The sequence below is a fragment of the Manacus vitellinus genome, unplaced genomic scaffold (genome assembly GCF_001715985.3).
Source record: "Manacus vitellinus isolate BGI_N305 unplaced genomic scaffold, ASM171598v3 scaffold_20_pilon, whole genome shotgun sequence".
In the NCBI taxonomy this organism is placed as follows: Eukaryota; Metazoa; Chordata; class Aves; order Passeriformes; family Pipridae; genus Manacus; species Manacus vitellinus.
Window position 1 is genome coordinate 2,389,268 of NW_021939471.1, and position 16,625 is coordinate 2,405,892.

Genomic DNA, 16,625 nt, shown 5'->3' on the forward strand with positions numbered 1-16,625 from the left:
TGTACCAGTAAAGCATTAAGGACAACACATGAAAAGAAAGAAAAGGATCTCCTTGGATCTAGAGGAGACTGATGCAAGCAAATTTACTCCCAGCACCAATTTAAGATGAGAAGAGCTCTTTCTCTACATGCAGAATATGCCTGTTTTCTGCTTTCATTAACACTAATTTGCAACAGCTGCTTTAAAGCCTGTAAGCGGAAAAGACTTGTACTTTAGCACACTTTTACAAGTTACTACGTAGCATAACAAATTTTGTTCTTACCGGTCCATAGCACGTGATCATGTTTTCTTCCATCTTTTCACACTGGGGATCACACTCCACACAGACAGAACCATTTGCAAACTCTCGAAATTCCCTAGGAAAACATTTTGCAGGCAGGTCAGGCGAAAACCACCCTCAGACTGAAAGTGAGACAAAATGGCTGCTCTTCACCTGAGGGAACTGATTTCAGGTGTGCTGAGGGGCCGGCAGGCTGTGCCAGCTGAGACCAATCCCACCATCATCATCACACTGCTTCTGCCACCTGGAAACAAGGCCCATCGGCACCTCATTCACAGCCAGGTGAAGAGGATGACATCTTGTTTGCCAGTATAAAATCCTAGTGGTTTTTTCCCCTCTCTTTCCTTAAGAAATACAGACTTCATTAACAGGAAAAAATAGCTCATTTCTCGATTTTCTTCCATAGAATTGCCACTCATTACATGTGAGAATGGATGAAATACTCGTGTTTTAGAGCCCATTCTCCAAAAGGCTTGTAATGTTTTCAACAACAATTCTAGACTGAGGTCTGAATCTGTAAAATGCTGCTGCCCAACGACATGAATATGCAGAGTTCTCATGCAAACAATAAACTTCTCCCCAAGCCCAGGTTATAAATGTTTCCACATATTTAGGATAGAACTGAGCCTGTGGAGAGTGTAAATACCATCCACGGATCGATACAGAGCAGAATATCCTGACTTGAGTGCTGGTCACGAGAGTCTCCTCATGATCTTACAGTGACAGGCTTCACAGCAGCAAGCCACAAAGGGTGGAACAGTATATTCCAGTGCATATGAGAATACAATGTGGTTTGCAACTCTTCTTTTTATTGGGGGGCAAGAGAGAAGGAGAGAAGAGGAGCTTTTAAGCATATAAAACTGGACTCTGGCACGATATTTTTTGCATGCATTTTCCAGGTAGAAGAGTACTTATGGGAGTTCATCCAGTACTCTTTCCTTAACAGTCACATGAGTTGGCATCCAAGGCAGGAAAAAAAGGAGAATGAAACCCCAGAGTTACTTTCAATTAACAGTCTGAGCTTAAAAAAAGAATTTAAATAATTTAAGGGGTTTTCTCCTGACTTTGAAAGTGTTGGACCTTGCTGCACTGTTACGCAGGAAGGGAAATTCCACCCGTTTCCCTTTGCAGCCTAATCATGAATTTCTGCTGCTTCAGCTAATATAGGCAGCTCAGTTCTACTTTTCTGTCATAAGGCAGATTCAGCCACCTTGGCTGTGCTGTGTGTAGGCATTCCCCCAGTATAAGCAGCAGAGGGAAAAGGGGGAAGAACTCATGTTGGGTTTTCTTATTTATATTTGCATGTACAATTACACAGTGCATAATGGAAAAGAGAGTGGGTTTTCCTACTCTGGAGTTCTTATTCAGAGAATTTCTTTATCACATGCCTAATCTAACTCATCTGACCACAATGGCATGATTCTGAAAAGGGGTGTCAGTATTCAAGTAGGGCTAAATGGTAAGTTTTTTTGTAAGTCTTCACCTAAATCACATTGTTCACATGCCCAGCAAGCAATGCAACAAACTTCTGATGTTGCATGAAAATTTTAGTCAGCAGAATACCAGGGAAAGCTTTCTACACAAGTTCAGATTTAGAAACCCTTAAATATTATCCCACATCATCTTTCACTCAAAATCAGCAATATTGGCAACAGAAGTAGATATTGATTAATATAAACCCAAAATAACTTACTCATTAAAGTCCTGAAGAACATAATCAGCAACTTCAAGGAAAAGTGCAAGGGGGAATATCTTACCCATCATACAGGTTACAGGAGTCTATGCAGGTCCTTCCCCTGATGAAGCGCTTGCAGGAGAGACATTGGTCTGGCCCTGGCCCCCAGCAGCCATCACTTGAGCACAACTCATTACACACCATTCCATCAGCAGCTGCAGAGAGAGAGGATACTGTCACTAATGTACATAGTCCTCCAAAATCCAGAGGAAAACATGCCATCAGCATTCCGCCACACTTGGAAAACTAAACTGGATGTTCAGGTTTTCTAGACACAGAACAGAGAAGAAGCAGAAAATCACCATCACACCACCACAGAAACACGCCGTGCACTCCCAGCTGGAGTGCTGTACACACTTCTGGTTTGCTCCTTTCAGAAGAAAATTGAATGAGGAAAAGATCTGAGAGACTGCTGCAAGGATGATCGAAACCAGAGAGGAGCCTCTACATGAGGAATAAATAGAGAAGCAGCCTTAGAGATGGCTGAGAAAGGGCACGATAAAGGCTTATAAAATCCTGAATGACAAGGAGGTAAGTAAACATGAAACAATTGTTCACTGCTTCTTCCAAGTCCCTCGTGGGCATTCAAAGAGACAGGAATCCAATAGGGTTCAAAACTGAGATTTTTCTCCACAGAAAGTATAGATCAACCTGCAGAATTCCCTGACACAGAATATGGTAAATGCCAAAAATTTAAAGGATTTGAAAAATCGATTGTCCAAATCCACAAAAGGTCTATTAAACTAAAATATAAAACATTACCTGTGAATTGAGGACTCCCTGAAATAAAACTTATGGATGGTGGGGAAAAAGTTGAAGGAAAGTCATCATTAACTGTGATTTTTAAATTATTTATTGTAAAAAGCACCTGAAGAGCTGAAGAGCCAAAGAGCCTTTCTATTAAAACTCTCAAAATAAGCAATGAACAAAGGGTGAGAGGGAAAGTTTATTTCGAAGAACGAGAGACTGTACTTTTATTTTATATAAATCCTTCTCTATGTAAATATATAGATGATGTGACAGATGGAGAAAATGAGCAAAGAACAAAAGAAAACACATTATCTCTCCAGCATCTGAAGAAAGCCAGGGTGCAGTTCCAGCCAAATTCTGGCATGTGAAAGGACTTTCACATTTTCACATTCATTTTTCCACTATGAAATGTTTTACACAAATGGATTACACATTGTGCTGAGTAAATTAAAACCACCAAAGATCTGAAATATCAGAGATGGCAACAGTATAGACCCTTGTTTGCTTTTTAAAACATTGGAAACAGCTTAAGGGAAGTGTCAAATAAAAATTAAAAGTAGGTGTGCTGGGAGAATTTTAACACCCCCTCCAATGCTGTAGCAGGAAGATGAACAGTTGGGAACAAACACACACACACTGAATACACGTATAAAACAGCAATTGTACATGCCCAGCACACATTTAAAGAGAAGAAATAATAAAACCAACAGAGAATCTTTTTGCAAAATGCAAAAAACCCTTTGGCAGGTTTATATGAAATAAAAAGACAGTTGGTCTTCATGAACTATTTTTCTACACTTCCTTCAGTGCATCAGCACAGCTGGGTGACAGGAAAAAACAAATCCTCTTTTCCTTTCAGGATACTTGATGGTTTTGTCTCCCCTGTGCAGGCTGGAACAGTGCGAGTAGGTACCGTCTATTACAATCTACCTGAACAATTGAAGAGTATACTGAGTTTTATCACCTGAAAAGCACAAAGCCCTTCTAAATCGCAGAAGAGCCAGCAGAAAGATGCTTTCTGCTGTCCAAGGCATGTTTTAAAACTGGTTATTCTGTGCTCCAGAGTACATAACGTCCCCCATTGCAGCACAGTGCCTATCACAGCAGCTGACTGTACAGGAGCACACCCTACTCTGGGCAGCAACTCTCCCAAACTGTTCCTCCATTGCTGCTTTCCAGCACACAGCACTGTTGGATGTTGGCACTCTGTTTGTCAAACACATCTTCCTGATCTATATAGCAGGCCTGGCCCATGCCCTCTCCTATTTCCTACCAGGCTATTCCTGCACCTCCTTTTGCCCACTGACATGCAGGAAGTCCACTTTCACACTGGCATAGTGCTTTCCCTTTGGCACACGCTGCCTGGCCTGGCCCTGTCCCCCTGCTTTCTAACCACTGCACTTGTCAGAAAGCAGTTCTTAGATAAAAATACACAATAATTGTATGCATGGTCTCTCTCCTAGCCCACGTAGCAAGAGGAGCAAAGCTTCCTCTGCATTTCCTTCCTTCTTGCAATAGGACATTTTGCTTTACTGGGATTGAAGATGGCAAATCCTCACCTACTTGTTTGGTTTGCTGCCTACAACATATTCATAATTCACTGCCAAGAAAGGACGTTTCACCTTTATACTTTTACAAGCAGCATAGGAACCAATCAAAGATTTCATGTCCTCCAGCCCTTGCAGGCAAACTGACCCAAGAACAAGAGATCCACCAGGATGCTTCCTACCTGTACTGCACTGCCACTGACCCTGCACGGCTCTGCTGTGCAAGACATGTAATTCATGGCCAGAGGAGTAGTGTTATTATTATTACTGTCTTATTCATGCACCACAAATAACCTCACACATGAAAAGTCTGTGCACGTTTTATCAAGGCTGGAATTTAATTTTCTTTTTCTTTTAATGTCAGATAGACTTTTTTAAAGCCAACATCCAAAAGGTATTCAGAAGTATCTTTTTCGTTCTTCTTTTGCCTCAAAGCTCAAATCAGGTACAGCCAAACAGAAAATAATTAAGTTTAGGAGTTATTCCAGGTGGTCATTTAATATCCTTTAAAGTGTATTAATTATCACAGATTCCAGCACAGCAAGAGGGACATGAGCTACTCAGCATGGCATTTCAGAGACATGCCTTATCCTCCTTCCCTGAGCTCTGCTGTGAACCAGCAGCCCTTCTGCTGCAAAGGAACCACACCAGCACAGCCAGCATGAGCAGAGACACAAAATTCAGCTTTTTATTACTGTCTTCACACTAATTTCTTTTAAGCATAGCAACATTTTTATAGCAACTATCAAGTGTCAGTAGTCCCACTATGCTGCTGACTGAATTTCACAGAAATCAAAGGAATTAGGCAAAAACTTTGCTTTAGCAAATGCTGCACATGTAGCCCACAGTTTCCTTTTGCACCTACTTTATAGAAATTTCATGCATATCTCAGTCTCACGCTGGCTTTGGGCAGTACAGTTCAGGAGGGGCACTGACTTGGTATTAAAGGGCAATTTTGTCATGTTCATTGACTACAGGAGCACCCAGAAAAAGCTGGTCATTTCAGAGGAGCCCCAATCATGCCTTAGGGTTTAGAGCACACTTGAGTGCTCCCCCCCAGCACCTTCATGCCTGGTCTGCCAATCTCCCTTGAACTCATCCAGTCTCATGGTGATGTGTGACTGACACCGAGTCCTGCCTCAACAGGGACACCTGGGATTCACACACAGCTTCATCCTTAAACTGTTATCAGCAAATAAAAAAAAAAAAAAGAAGGAAAAACCCAAACCCAGAAACTATCCCAGTTCTAATCAAGCAAACTTTTTATATGAATAATTTTGTTTGGCACACAAAATTACTCACTTTAGGTACCTGTCATGCAACGAAAAAAGCCCAACCTGGTTTGGAGATCCCTTTCTTCTCATTTTAAATTTTAAGAATATTGGTAATTTTTCTATTTTGTTTTCCCCACTTGTCATGTGAAGGCAGTTTCCTATTTGCTTTCTCACCTTTTTTTGGTAAATCTAAATTTATTACCAGTGATTTCCTTTATTTTCATTGTTCTCAGCTGTCAGACTACTCAGACTAATCGGGATTTATTTACACACACACAGTGTTGCTCTAAAATATCCCTTCAAACAGCAAGTGACAGCATTACAAGACAGCTCAGAAAACATACTGAGTAACCCTTATGCAAATAAAAAGGGAGCTTTTCAATAAAAAAAAATCATGATTACCCCATTGAAATCTAGCTAACACGGTGCCTGTAGTCTACGAAAAAGCAACACAAACAAAAAAACCCACTATTTCCTTTAGCTTATTTCTAAGTCACAGAAATGTTTTCACAAATGAATCTTGGCAAGAAGGGAGTGGTTGTTTTGACAGCTTATAAAAGCCCATTACACTTGTCCTCCTCTTCTTCAATTATCAGAATGGCTAAAGAAATGCTTCCATTTTAGACATGTAATTTGGCATTTCCATGAGCTGAGCATGTTCTGAAGCTGCAGCATATCACACAGCCATATGAGGAAGGAAAGAACAATAATGTTCCTGACAGGAACTCATTTTCATCAGGAGTTTTAGAAGAAGGGATCATTCTTTATTAATGGGGTCACACAGATTAGACGCAGAAGGGTTCAGAGTTTTTCCCCAATCCAGACAGAACACAGGAAAATTAGCTACTAAAAAAGAAAAATTATTGTTATTTGGCTGTACATGTATGGGTCAGATTCAAAGCCCTATGAACTCAATAGAAAAACTCTGGCAGACTTCAATTAGCTTTGTATCATGCCTGCTAATGAATTTATTCAAGTTGTTGATTGGTGCCTAAATTGATATAATTCATAACAAACACATTTACAATAATCTTTGCCTAGAAAGGTTTCACCTTACACTGCAGGTGATACTAAAGCTGAAAGAATTATTTAAATAACTTTGTATAAAAGAACACTTTTTTTCCTACTTTTATTTTTTGTGCACTCGTATTTCACATGAGCCACCTCTGACTATTCCATAAAAAAACCCATGCTGGGAAAAAAAAGGTATATTCTTCACTTCAGCAAGGAGCAAGAGTAAAATCTAACTACCAGAGCACATTCTCTGGCAGATAACTTTATAGTCATTCATCCTACATTAATAATGTTCATAACAAAGTGAGTTTTATGCACAGTGTTTAACATTACAGTTTATAGCAGCAGACAGTTAAAGCCTACATTAGATGAGAGCATTTTAGATAAATGCTCTCCAATTAATCTGCATTTGGCTTATCAGTTTGAAGATGCCCATTTGACATGAGAACACTTAAACAACCTTGGGGGACACCATCAGACTGCACTGGTGCAGTGGCCACTAAAGCCTCAACTTGTCCCTTGCCCTCAAGTTTCCTCCTGCAACCTGTCCCCAAACCTGAGTGTCTTTTAGGGTCTACACAGTTCAGAAGACTCCCAGAGGTCACAGACCACCCCCCTGGTGATCACAAGCTTGGATACTGATATTTCTATCCCTGAATGTGTGTATGGAAGGTGGAGAAGAGAGAGGTCACATCCTTTCCAGGTACCCCCACCTTTCTGGCCCTGCATGGGACAATGTTAGAAAGACAACACAAAGCAGTAGAGCATCCTGGGGTTTATGGATTATTTATTATTATTATTGTTATTAAAAACACACACATATGTTTTCCTCCTGTATTTTCAACATTCTACAAAAAAAGGGAAGTCTGCCCTAGGCTTTTAACCACCATTTGGAAAAGCCATCTTGGAGGCACTGAAGTATTTTTTGACTATTTTAACATAGTTAACAAGTGGCAAAAACAGTAAGATTAAATAATTGAGGGCATCAGGAGAATAAAGTATATTTTGTGTGCTGGATAATTTTGTAACATTTCCACTGGCTGAAGTCTATTGTCTTTGTCTGCTTCATCGAAAAAACAGAATCAGAGTTTTGCCAAACTCTACCATGTCAGTGTTATCTCAAAGATGAAGCACTAATATAGACCAAATTTTCCCCCAACAATTTGACACGCTCAGCAATTTTTCAGTATTTCCTCACTGATGTACAGTCAGCTGAACACAGCATTAAACGGTATGAAAAAATACCATCATCTTGGGATATATCATAAAAGTCACTTAAATACGATGGTGACTAGAAAATCTTGGAAACTCCTATGTAAGTTTTCAGAAAAGCTACACATGGACAGAAAATATTTGCTCTAACTTGTTTTAAGCCATTAGCAATCACTGGGTAGTGGGGAAAACAAACCCAAACAGACAGTGACTCAAAATATACAAAGAAATAACAATAAATGTATCTGAAAGTGGCAGTAGTAATTATCATGGTATAGACTGGTTTCTTGACTGGAAACTATGTGAAAAAAAAATTAGATATTTTTACTAATAAGTCACACCCTGCTAGGTACTATGCAAGCAAACAGACAGTATTTCTGCCACAGAGGATGGCTGCTGATCCTGCAAATATTTACTTACTCATTTCCCTTCCCCATTCGGATGAGTCTTATTTGTCACTCAAGAGGCATGGGCACATGCCCAAGCATCTGCAGAATCAGTGTCTAGAACAGGCAAAATATGAGAGGCAGAAATGGAAACCCTAGAGGCTTGCCCTCAGATCCCAGACATTCAGGCAGTGGAAGATGCAGGGAAAACTCTCCTAAACCCTGGTCTGCTGGCCTCTCCTGGAAATGACAGATGCTTCAAAGGATGCTGGAGGAATGCATCTGGTGCTAAGGAACAGCGCTGCCTTACTCCAAGCAGTTGTGAAGATTTTAGTTAGACATCTAACTTGCAGCAGAACCTACTGAACCCTTGAGAGGTGCTGACAGACAGGCAGAGCTGAAGCAGCAAGAGAGCTCTTCTCAGCTCATGCTGACCCTCATGAGGCCACAAAACATTAATCAATTCATTCATACAGATGTGCCTAGAGAGAGGAAATCACTGGTCCCTGTTAGGATTGCACTGCCTTTGCAGTTGGATTGGAGTCACTTGGCCCCTGGTCTATGTTCATTATACACAGTCTGTTTAATGAACACAAGTTAGAGTCCACTTTTAAAAGGGCCCTTGGCACTGTAGCTGACATCGTGACTTCTTAAAATGAAATGAATGAGATTTGTTTTCCTCATTAAAATTCTCATGGTGTTAAATCTGTTAAATTTTCTTTAGGACTATTTTTCTTCCTGGAAAATGACAAGTCTTTATTATAACAGATCCTCAACAAGCTAGAAGTGAAATAAAGTTTACATTTTCCCTTTGTGTGCAAATTTAGTGACAAAACATACAGTGTGAGGGCTGTGAGACAGCACATCCAAGTTTCCATTTGCCCTGGAAGCCCATCTTTCAGTAATTGTGGCAGCTTCAAAGGGACTCAAAATGAGTATCCCAGGAAAGGGCAAGGAGGTATTTGCCAAAGGAGTCCTGACAATTAATATGAGAATATCTTCCAAACTAATGTGTTCAGCTACGTCCCCAAGCTCTCAAAACTAGTTAAACAACTGGGACACTCTCCCTTGAAAGGAAAAAGCACCTTACAAAGTTTACCTCTGAGCGATTTTCCAGGCACTAAGAGCACAATTTTTCTCCCATGGTCAGCAGTTTTTCCTGTGGCAGAGAGGAAACTTGTGCTCTATGGAAAGTTCACAAGTTCATGTATCTCCTCACAAGATGTGACCACCAGGATCTTGGAATATAACCCTAGTGACTCTTACATGGTCATCAAGACCTTGTGCTTCTTCAGACTTCTGTCAGTCCAAGGAATTCCTTATGGGAGATCTCAAAAGGCTAATTCTGCATTCCTGACATAAAAAGTATACTTGTTATTAGCCTGCTAGCACAGAACTAGGTGGTTCCTCACCAACTGATCCTGTAACTCTGCAGGGGAAAGCACAGCAGCACACCTCTTTCTTGGCAGCATCTCCATTTGCCAATTAATACACTGTTTTTCATAGCTGGCTTTCTGTTTGGGGGCAGGAAAAAACAGACTGCACGCTGGAACTACAAGCCATCCCTAAATGCTTCAGTTGGCAAGACTGAAGGCTTTGTTATTCATGGGAAGTCAGGAGCTTTCCTCCAAATTTCAAGGGACTTGAATGTTCCAGAAAACACATGCTTTCCCCTTGCAAGCCTGACCTTATTCAATGTTCAAATATTCTTCTCCCTCCAAAGAACTCAAAGAAAAGAAAAAGCCTTGAGGTGGAAAGAACGAAAAATAAGAGAATGGAAGCCATTAAGACAACAATACAAAGCTCACCCATGTTGGGCAACTGAGCTAAATCAGAACAAGATAAAGTTGGGTATGTTGAAAATAGAGCCTTCTTTGATCACATTACACTGTCTACATTGAAAGCAAGTGGCATTTTTTAACTTGCATGCAAAGAGACAGCCTAATAATAAGATTATTATTAATAATAATACCCCACAACAAAATCACACAGAGACCTACCAAACAAGACTTTGTACTTTCTGTAGCTCATACATGGTAGAAGAGATTAGTAAAGTAACTGAGCAGCAGTGACAAAGCTATTGTTGTGTTTCACCTAACATTGAAGGTGTACTGCAGTGATGAGTGCAGTCACAAAATCTTTCAAAGCAGACCAGAACAGTACTTGAAAGGGAGGGGAGGGAAAAAGAAAAGGAAAAACCCAAACAAACCAACAACAAAAGAACTAAAAGCTTAAGTTTAAAGTAGGATCACAGCCTCAAAAAAAAACCCAAAGAAAACATTTTTGGCTGGTCAAAGCAGTTTAAGCAAACCCACTTAAGCATACAGCAATTTAATGAATCTCCTCTCTTGCTAGCAGTCTAACAGATGCTTAAAATTAGCTGTATTGCTGGTACAATATGCTTGTATTAATGCAATTTACTGCCTGTTTTCTGTATAAGCAAATTGAATCTTCTGCTACAGAGGTTTCTTTGGCTTTTCAGTACTATGATCTCAGCCCAGGTACTGGCATGTGAGCTTTCCTGACAGACAATTAGGCCCAATTAAAAGTACTGTTCTTTATCAGATAGGACAAATACAAAAAGGGGGAAGTCAGTGATCAAAGTCAGTCCCAAAAGTGACCTTTCTGGATTAAGACAAGGCCACTTGGACGAGGCAGGGTAGGGAAAGCAGAATATGCTAATCTCGCTTCATAAGGAAAGGGCTGTAGTTTTTGAGTCTGTAAAGTCTGTAAAGTCATGAACACTCCAATCAGAGCCTTCATGATTCATGTCTGTGAAACTGGATCACTACCCTGGAAAATTCACATCATGGTAAGGAAGCAGTGGGCTCTCTCTGCTCCCTTTCATTTGTTCATGCCTTAAAAATTTTCCTTTTCCTACAGAGGCAGACTGGTCCAAATCCTTAAACGCTGTAAATGATCTCATCTCCACTAATGCCCATGGAGCTCCACAAGACACCAGCTGAGTTGCTGACCTGCTCTCTGCATTGTAACCTGTCTGTAACCGAACCCCTCTGGCCCCAGGTGAGGCAGCCACAGAGAAGATGATGTGCTGTGAGCAGCAGTACTTACTGCAGTTCTCTGCCCTCTTATTCCGATGGATCACTGTCTTCTGACTGGGTGTGCTGAACAGGCTGGTCCAGTTGACAGTGTGGTAGTAGCACAGATTGCTGTTGTCCGTTATGTAGATGTTGCCAGCACTGATTTGCTTCAAGGACTGAAACTGCAGAGAGGTAATGCCCTGTTGCTTTAGGATGAGTAAGGAAAGGCCACTGTGATGAGAACAAAAGTAAGAGAACAGGAATTAGCTCCAGAAGGCAGAACTTACTACAGCTGGCTGGAAATTTCCCACTGGAATTAGTTCCTAGTGGCAAGATGATCTTTCTGGAAAAACTGAGAATTGGTCACAAGACTTTTATTTTGGGGTGAGTCAACCTCCGGTTCTACTGCCTAGAAAATGGTGAGTCCTGTAAGAATTGAGATGCTACAAGCTGTGATGCTCACAGCACTAGGCCCAGGAGGCCAGCAGAACTCCTCACGTAGTTCCATCTCCTCCATTAACAGATTTTTTGAGATTAAGTGCTGTTAGGAAAAATGAATAAAATTCAGATTTCTTTTTCAACAGCATTAATACTATGATTGTTTATATGCTACAGAGAAGCTGACAAAGTCATGCAAAATGTATTCAAACATCTTCTGACAGGCATCAAATTAATGTCATTTAAAGTAATACAGGAAGAAATTGTTATTTTCAAGGAAATTTTTACAGCCAACTTTCTACATTTCATTTTTCTTTTGTTGTAATATGTGGTTATCATCTTTTTTTTCATCAAAGGAACAGTAAATGACTGTCTGTGTAACATGGAAACGACTGCACATATTTTATGACTGAAGATTAGTGAAGACAATATCCAGTTTCTGGGCATCCTTTAAGTTATTGTATTTTAATGACTGTAATTGTTTTCCAGCTGTTCCAAATAAAAATTGCTGCTTCAAAACAGAATGCTGTGTGATTCAACCTCAAGGTTTCACTGCTATTCATATTCTGTTCAGGTTGCTGTTTAAGATGCCAGCAGAATCCTGTGCCTGATTTATTCATCTCCACAATGCGTAACAAGGGGTTGCTGTATATATATATCTATAAATATAGATATATATATATATATATCTATATATATATATATATCACTTAAGTACCACCTTGTGCTTCCCCCATTATTTCTCACCACATTTTCTTCTCTTTGAACCAGTTTCTCAATATGAGTTTTCAGACAGAAACATCCCTGGTAAACACAGCACTACAGAGCTCATATACACTCCCACCTGCAAGGTACCTCAGTGATTCGAGTGTTCTTCTTTGTACTGATCTTTTATCTCAAAACCACATTGTTCTTCAGGCACATGAGCCTGCACTTCCAACTGTGACCATACAAACTCCCAATAATGGGGCTAAGTTCTACTATTCATGTCTTTTAAATTATATTTTTTCACAAGGTATTTTAAACCATAAAACGTAAGTTCCAGACAATGAGTTAATAGCTACAGCCATGAACCAACACTTTTTTTTAAAATAATTATGTTCAGAAGGTATCATCCATTATAAACAACCAATTAGCAAAGATACTGGTAATGAACAAAGAAAAAAATAAATCAATTTATGATGTCCTTCCTTTCAGGAATGCAGGATGCTGCATTCTGTGCTACTGAACAAAGAATCATTGAATACTAATAAAAAATCATTCCATCAACAGAGGAAGTACCTTACCTATAGAGAGCTCTTCCACCAATGGTAACCAAGTTAGAAAACACCCTGAAATCTGTCATATTCTCAGGCCATGACTGTATGTTCAAATATCCTGAAGGAGGAAAAGGTGAACACATGAACATCAATAATTTCAACAATAAAGACTGCTTTACCACATACACAAGTTATGACAGGCCTAGCCTATAAATGAAAGACAGTGCTGGTTTGAGACAAAGAAATGAATAAGGAATGCTGCAGACTACCAGGCTGCTCACCACTGTCTCCTCCAAGAAAGCACAGGAGGACTGCTCACAGCAGCATTGCATCCACTTTCAGCAGCCACAGTGAGGGAGAACCCAAACATGGGCTGGAACCTTGCAAGGCCTCCCAGCCTTCTGTAAACAGCAGCAGCAGGTAAAATGAAGATTGGCCTGAATTAACACCATGCCATTCTAAAATGTGCTAGAGACTGAGGCCAGAAGTCGAGAGTTCCATCGTGATTCATTAAAAATGGCAAGACTTTCCTATAGCAAAGCACTTGCATTAATTTCTGAGGTGAGGACTGTTCATCACCAGAGCACTCTCTGCACAGGTGTGTTGGACCACTTGTTTTGTGCTACACAGACTTCCAGAGAGTGCAGTTCCTGATGGTTTTGGCTCTACTGGACTGAAATGCAGTACATAGTTAAGCACAGGGGTAATTCCACTTAAGTAGCAGAACTCAGACTGTTAATTACTGTTCTTAAGAATGGCAAATTACAGCCATCCAGATGCCAGGTTATCTTTGACATTAATTAGGGGGAGACAAAGAGTCTGCTTTCCATTTTAATCCCATTGGTTTGCTGAAAAACACTGGTTTGCTTTTGAGAGGTAAAGCATGTGGGAGAGAACTTGTTTCAAATGCCTAACACTTGTTGAGCTCTACCCAGCTACAACCAAGCTGTAGTGCCCAAAGGTATTTTTTTTTGGTGCATGTAATAGAATTATTTTTTTGCATTTCCCTATCTGTGCACAATCAGCAATCAAATAAGAACTCAGAGCTCTAGTATCTTCCTCCCTGTCCCCCAAATGAAACAACAAGAAGCAAAATGCAAGAAAACAAAAGTACTGAGTTCTAGTTCTATGACCCCACTGAAAAGTCACAAAAAATGGGAGGCACTACCACTCCACACATTATACATCTATCTATAAATTACAGAAGCTAATTTGCAGCAGCATCTTCTGTTAGACCAAGGGAAGTAGCTCTAAAAGCAGATTGGCTTGTCTGTTTTTCCAAGGCATATTTCAAATATTTTCAGGTGAAGACAATTGTTTCCCACATTTCAGCACCATTTTCCTCACTAGGTGTCCCCCCTTGCAACACTTGTCCTGCTTTGCTAGATGGGACCAAGACCCCTTGTCCACTTGCCAGGAAGGTCTTGGTACCCCAAATGTAACAGGTATCCTGTGTTCAGGAGCAAAGGACAACACACTCGTGAATGTCAACTAATACTGAAGTTGTTCTGCATTAAACTTAAATAAAAATGACAGCAGGATGAGCTTAAAGAAAAAGTACCCTGTGTTCTTCAGAAAAACCCAACAAGTGACAGCCATAAATGCAAAATGAGAAGTTCACATTATAGGAAATCAGAAGTGTTTTACCTGTTATCTCTCTCACTGTTTGGAAGATATTTAATTTCTCTGGATTGATTGCAGCAATTGTGTGATATGGGTCTCTGAAAGATTAAAAATACATAATGTGATGCTCTAAATAATAAAAGATTAGGTTCTCAAAGCTATACTGTGTAGAAAGTAGCATTAAGGTACTCAACACTTTGCTTTTAGGAAGCATATGAGCCAGATTTCTTCAGCATATTGTGCTTGTAGACCTGTGTCTAACTTCTCCCAAGTCATCTTGAAGGAAAATAATGGTGCTTAACATCATTAATGTCTTGGCAAATACTTATGCTATGGAAAATGAAGGAATTTGAAACAACCATGGGTGACCTCTCTAAAAAAAGTGAATTTTCAATGGTTTTTTCTGGGAATACTAGCTGAAATGGTACAGCTGCAATACTGCACTACCAGGACTAACAAAACTTCTCCTCAAACAAGTGACAAGCTATAATGAAAACAAAGCTAAGAGCATGCCAGCAGTTCCTGATACATGGCATGTAAAGGGCACACTTTTTAGAACGTGTTGAACAGGGAATGTCAAAAAGTACAGATCTCTGCCAAGCAAGTTTGTCACAAGAGAAATTAAATAAGCCCCAAAACCTAAAATCTCAAAATTAGATATGCTACAGCATAGAAAGATGAAGTTGACCTTGATTTTGAGAGTGACATCACTTAGTAAATAAAACTTTGGCCCCTAAGAAGCCAATCAGAAGGTCATAACAAACAAAAATCCTTTAAAAAAAAAAATCTTTAATGTCATGTGTTGGTATTTCTGTGGGTTTGCTGAGAGTAAGAAACATCCACAGTAAATTTGGAGCATGCACTTCCCCTTCTCCTCCTGCTTTCCAGGACACACCATTTTTGGAATTGAAACATGCAGGTAATCAGCTAGGGGGTCTTTGGGGAGAGGCCTCACAAGTCTATGTGATGACAGACTGATGGGGTCACTTCTAACCATCCTGGAGGTGACTCCAGGCTAGCAGCAACAAAATGAGTTCTTGAACCTCAGCATAAAGCCCAGTGGACCACAGAAGCATCAAATACGCTCAATTTTAACAATTTGGGGCTCTCAGAAAACTAAATAACAAGTTTTGACTACCTAACAGAAACACAGTACCTTTGCTTTCAAAATGCATTAACATCAAAAAAGGAAAACCCTTGCCTGTAATAAACATGAGGTTGCTGAATTGGACCTCTAAATTCTAAGATAAAATAGTTTTAAAAATGCAGATAAACACTTAAGCCCCTTAAACAGGTAAATGTCTGATATGTTTTATCAACTTAGTTCCAGCTCATCGTGAAACTGGAAATGGAGAACTAAAGGGAAGATAAGAAGCTGGTGAGCACTGAGGGCTCATTGCTCCTGCTGCAAGGTGGGGGGAAGGAGGAGGTAGCATTTGCTGCTAGAGCTGGGGGTGTCCACCCTTAAAATCACAGCTCTCCTTGATATATCCCATCGTGTCACAGGCAGGAACACAAGCAGAAGGCAGTTGGAGTTTTTAGCACCCCAACCAGAAGAAAACAGTGGAGACAAAGCTGCATCTGACCTATACAGGTCCTACCCGTTTTCCAGTCAATGTTTTTTCTGTCTCTGTCTCAGGCAGTAGATCTGTATCCTAATAAAGATCACTTTATCCATACACATTGCCTCAGAAAAGTACTACTGACTCAGCAAAGTTTAGGTCCACCTTCATCCCACTTAACTTCCGGCCACTGGTAAAGCCAACTCATAATTATCAAATTTATATATAAAATATTATAAATAATTGTGTATAAAACTAAAAAAAAATTCATCCTTCTAAAAGCTGCAGTTCACTCTGAGGAAACAAATTTGTAAAAGAATTTAAGTGAAAGTTGGAGAGGAAATATATAAGATTGCTGTTGTATTATACTGTCCATTTATATAATAAACTAATTTTGCAGGTATTGTAATTTTTTAAATTTCCCTTTTATATTATTGATTTGCAAAATGTAACAGAAATCTTAAAAAAACCCCTGTTCCAGAAATATAGCTACTATGAGATTCA

General features: G+C 39.8%; 1 protein-coding gene across 2 annotated transcripts in view; it reads right to left on the reverse strand.

The window, feature by feature from the left end:
- ERBB4 (erb-b2 receptor tyrosine kinase 4) overlaps positions 1 to 16,625 on the reverse strand; it is a 370,853-nt gene that overhangs the window by 147,058 nt on the left and 207,170 nt on the right. For both annotated transcript variants that reach the window (XM_018071745.3, XM_018071743.3), the window contains exons 9-13: positions 14,584 to 14,657; positions 12,964 to 13,054; positions 11,271 to 11,470; positions 2,038 to 2,170; positions 263 to 356 (exon numbers count right to left, since the gene is read on the reverse strand). In XM_018071745.3, coding sequence (XP_017927234.1) covers positions 263 to 356; positions 2,038 to 2,170; positions 11,271 to 11,470; positions 12,964 to 13,054; positions 14,584 to 14,657 — 592 coding nt within the window. The remainder of the gene's footprint in view (positions 1 to 262; positions 357 to 2,037; positions 2,171 to 11,270; positions 11,471 to 12,963; positions 13,055 to 14,583; positions 14,658 to 16,625) is intronic.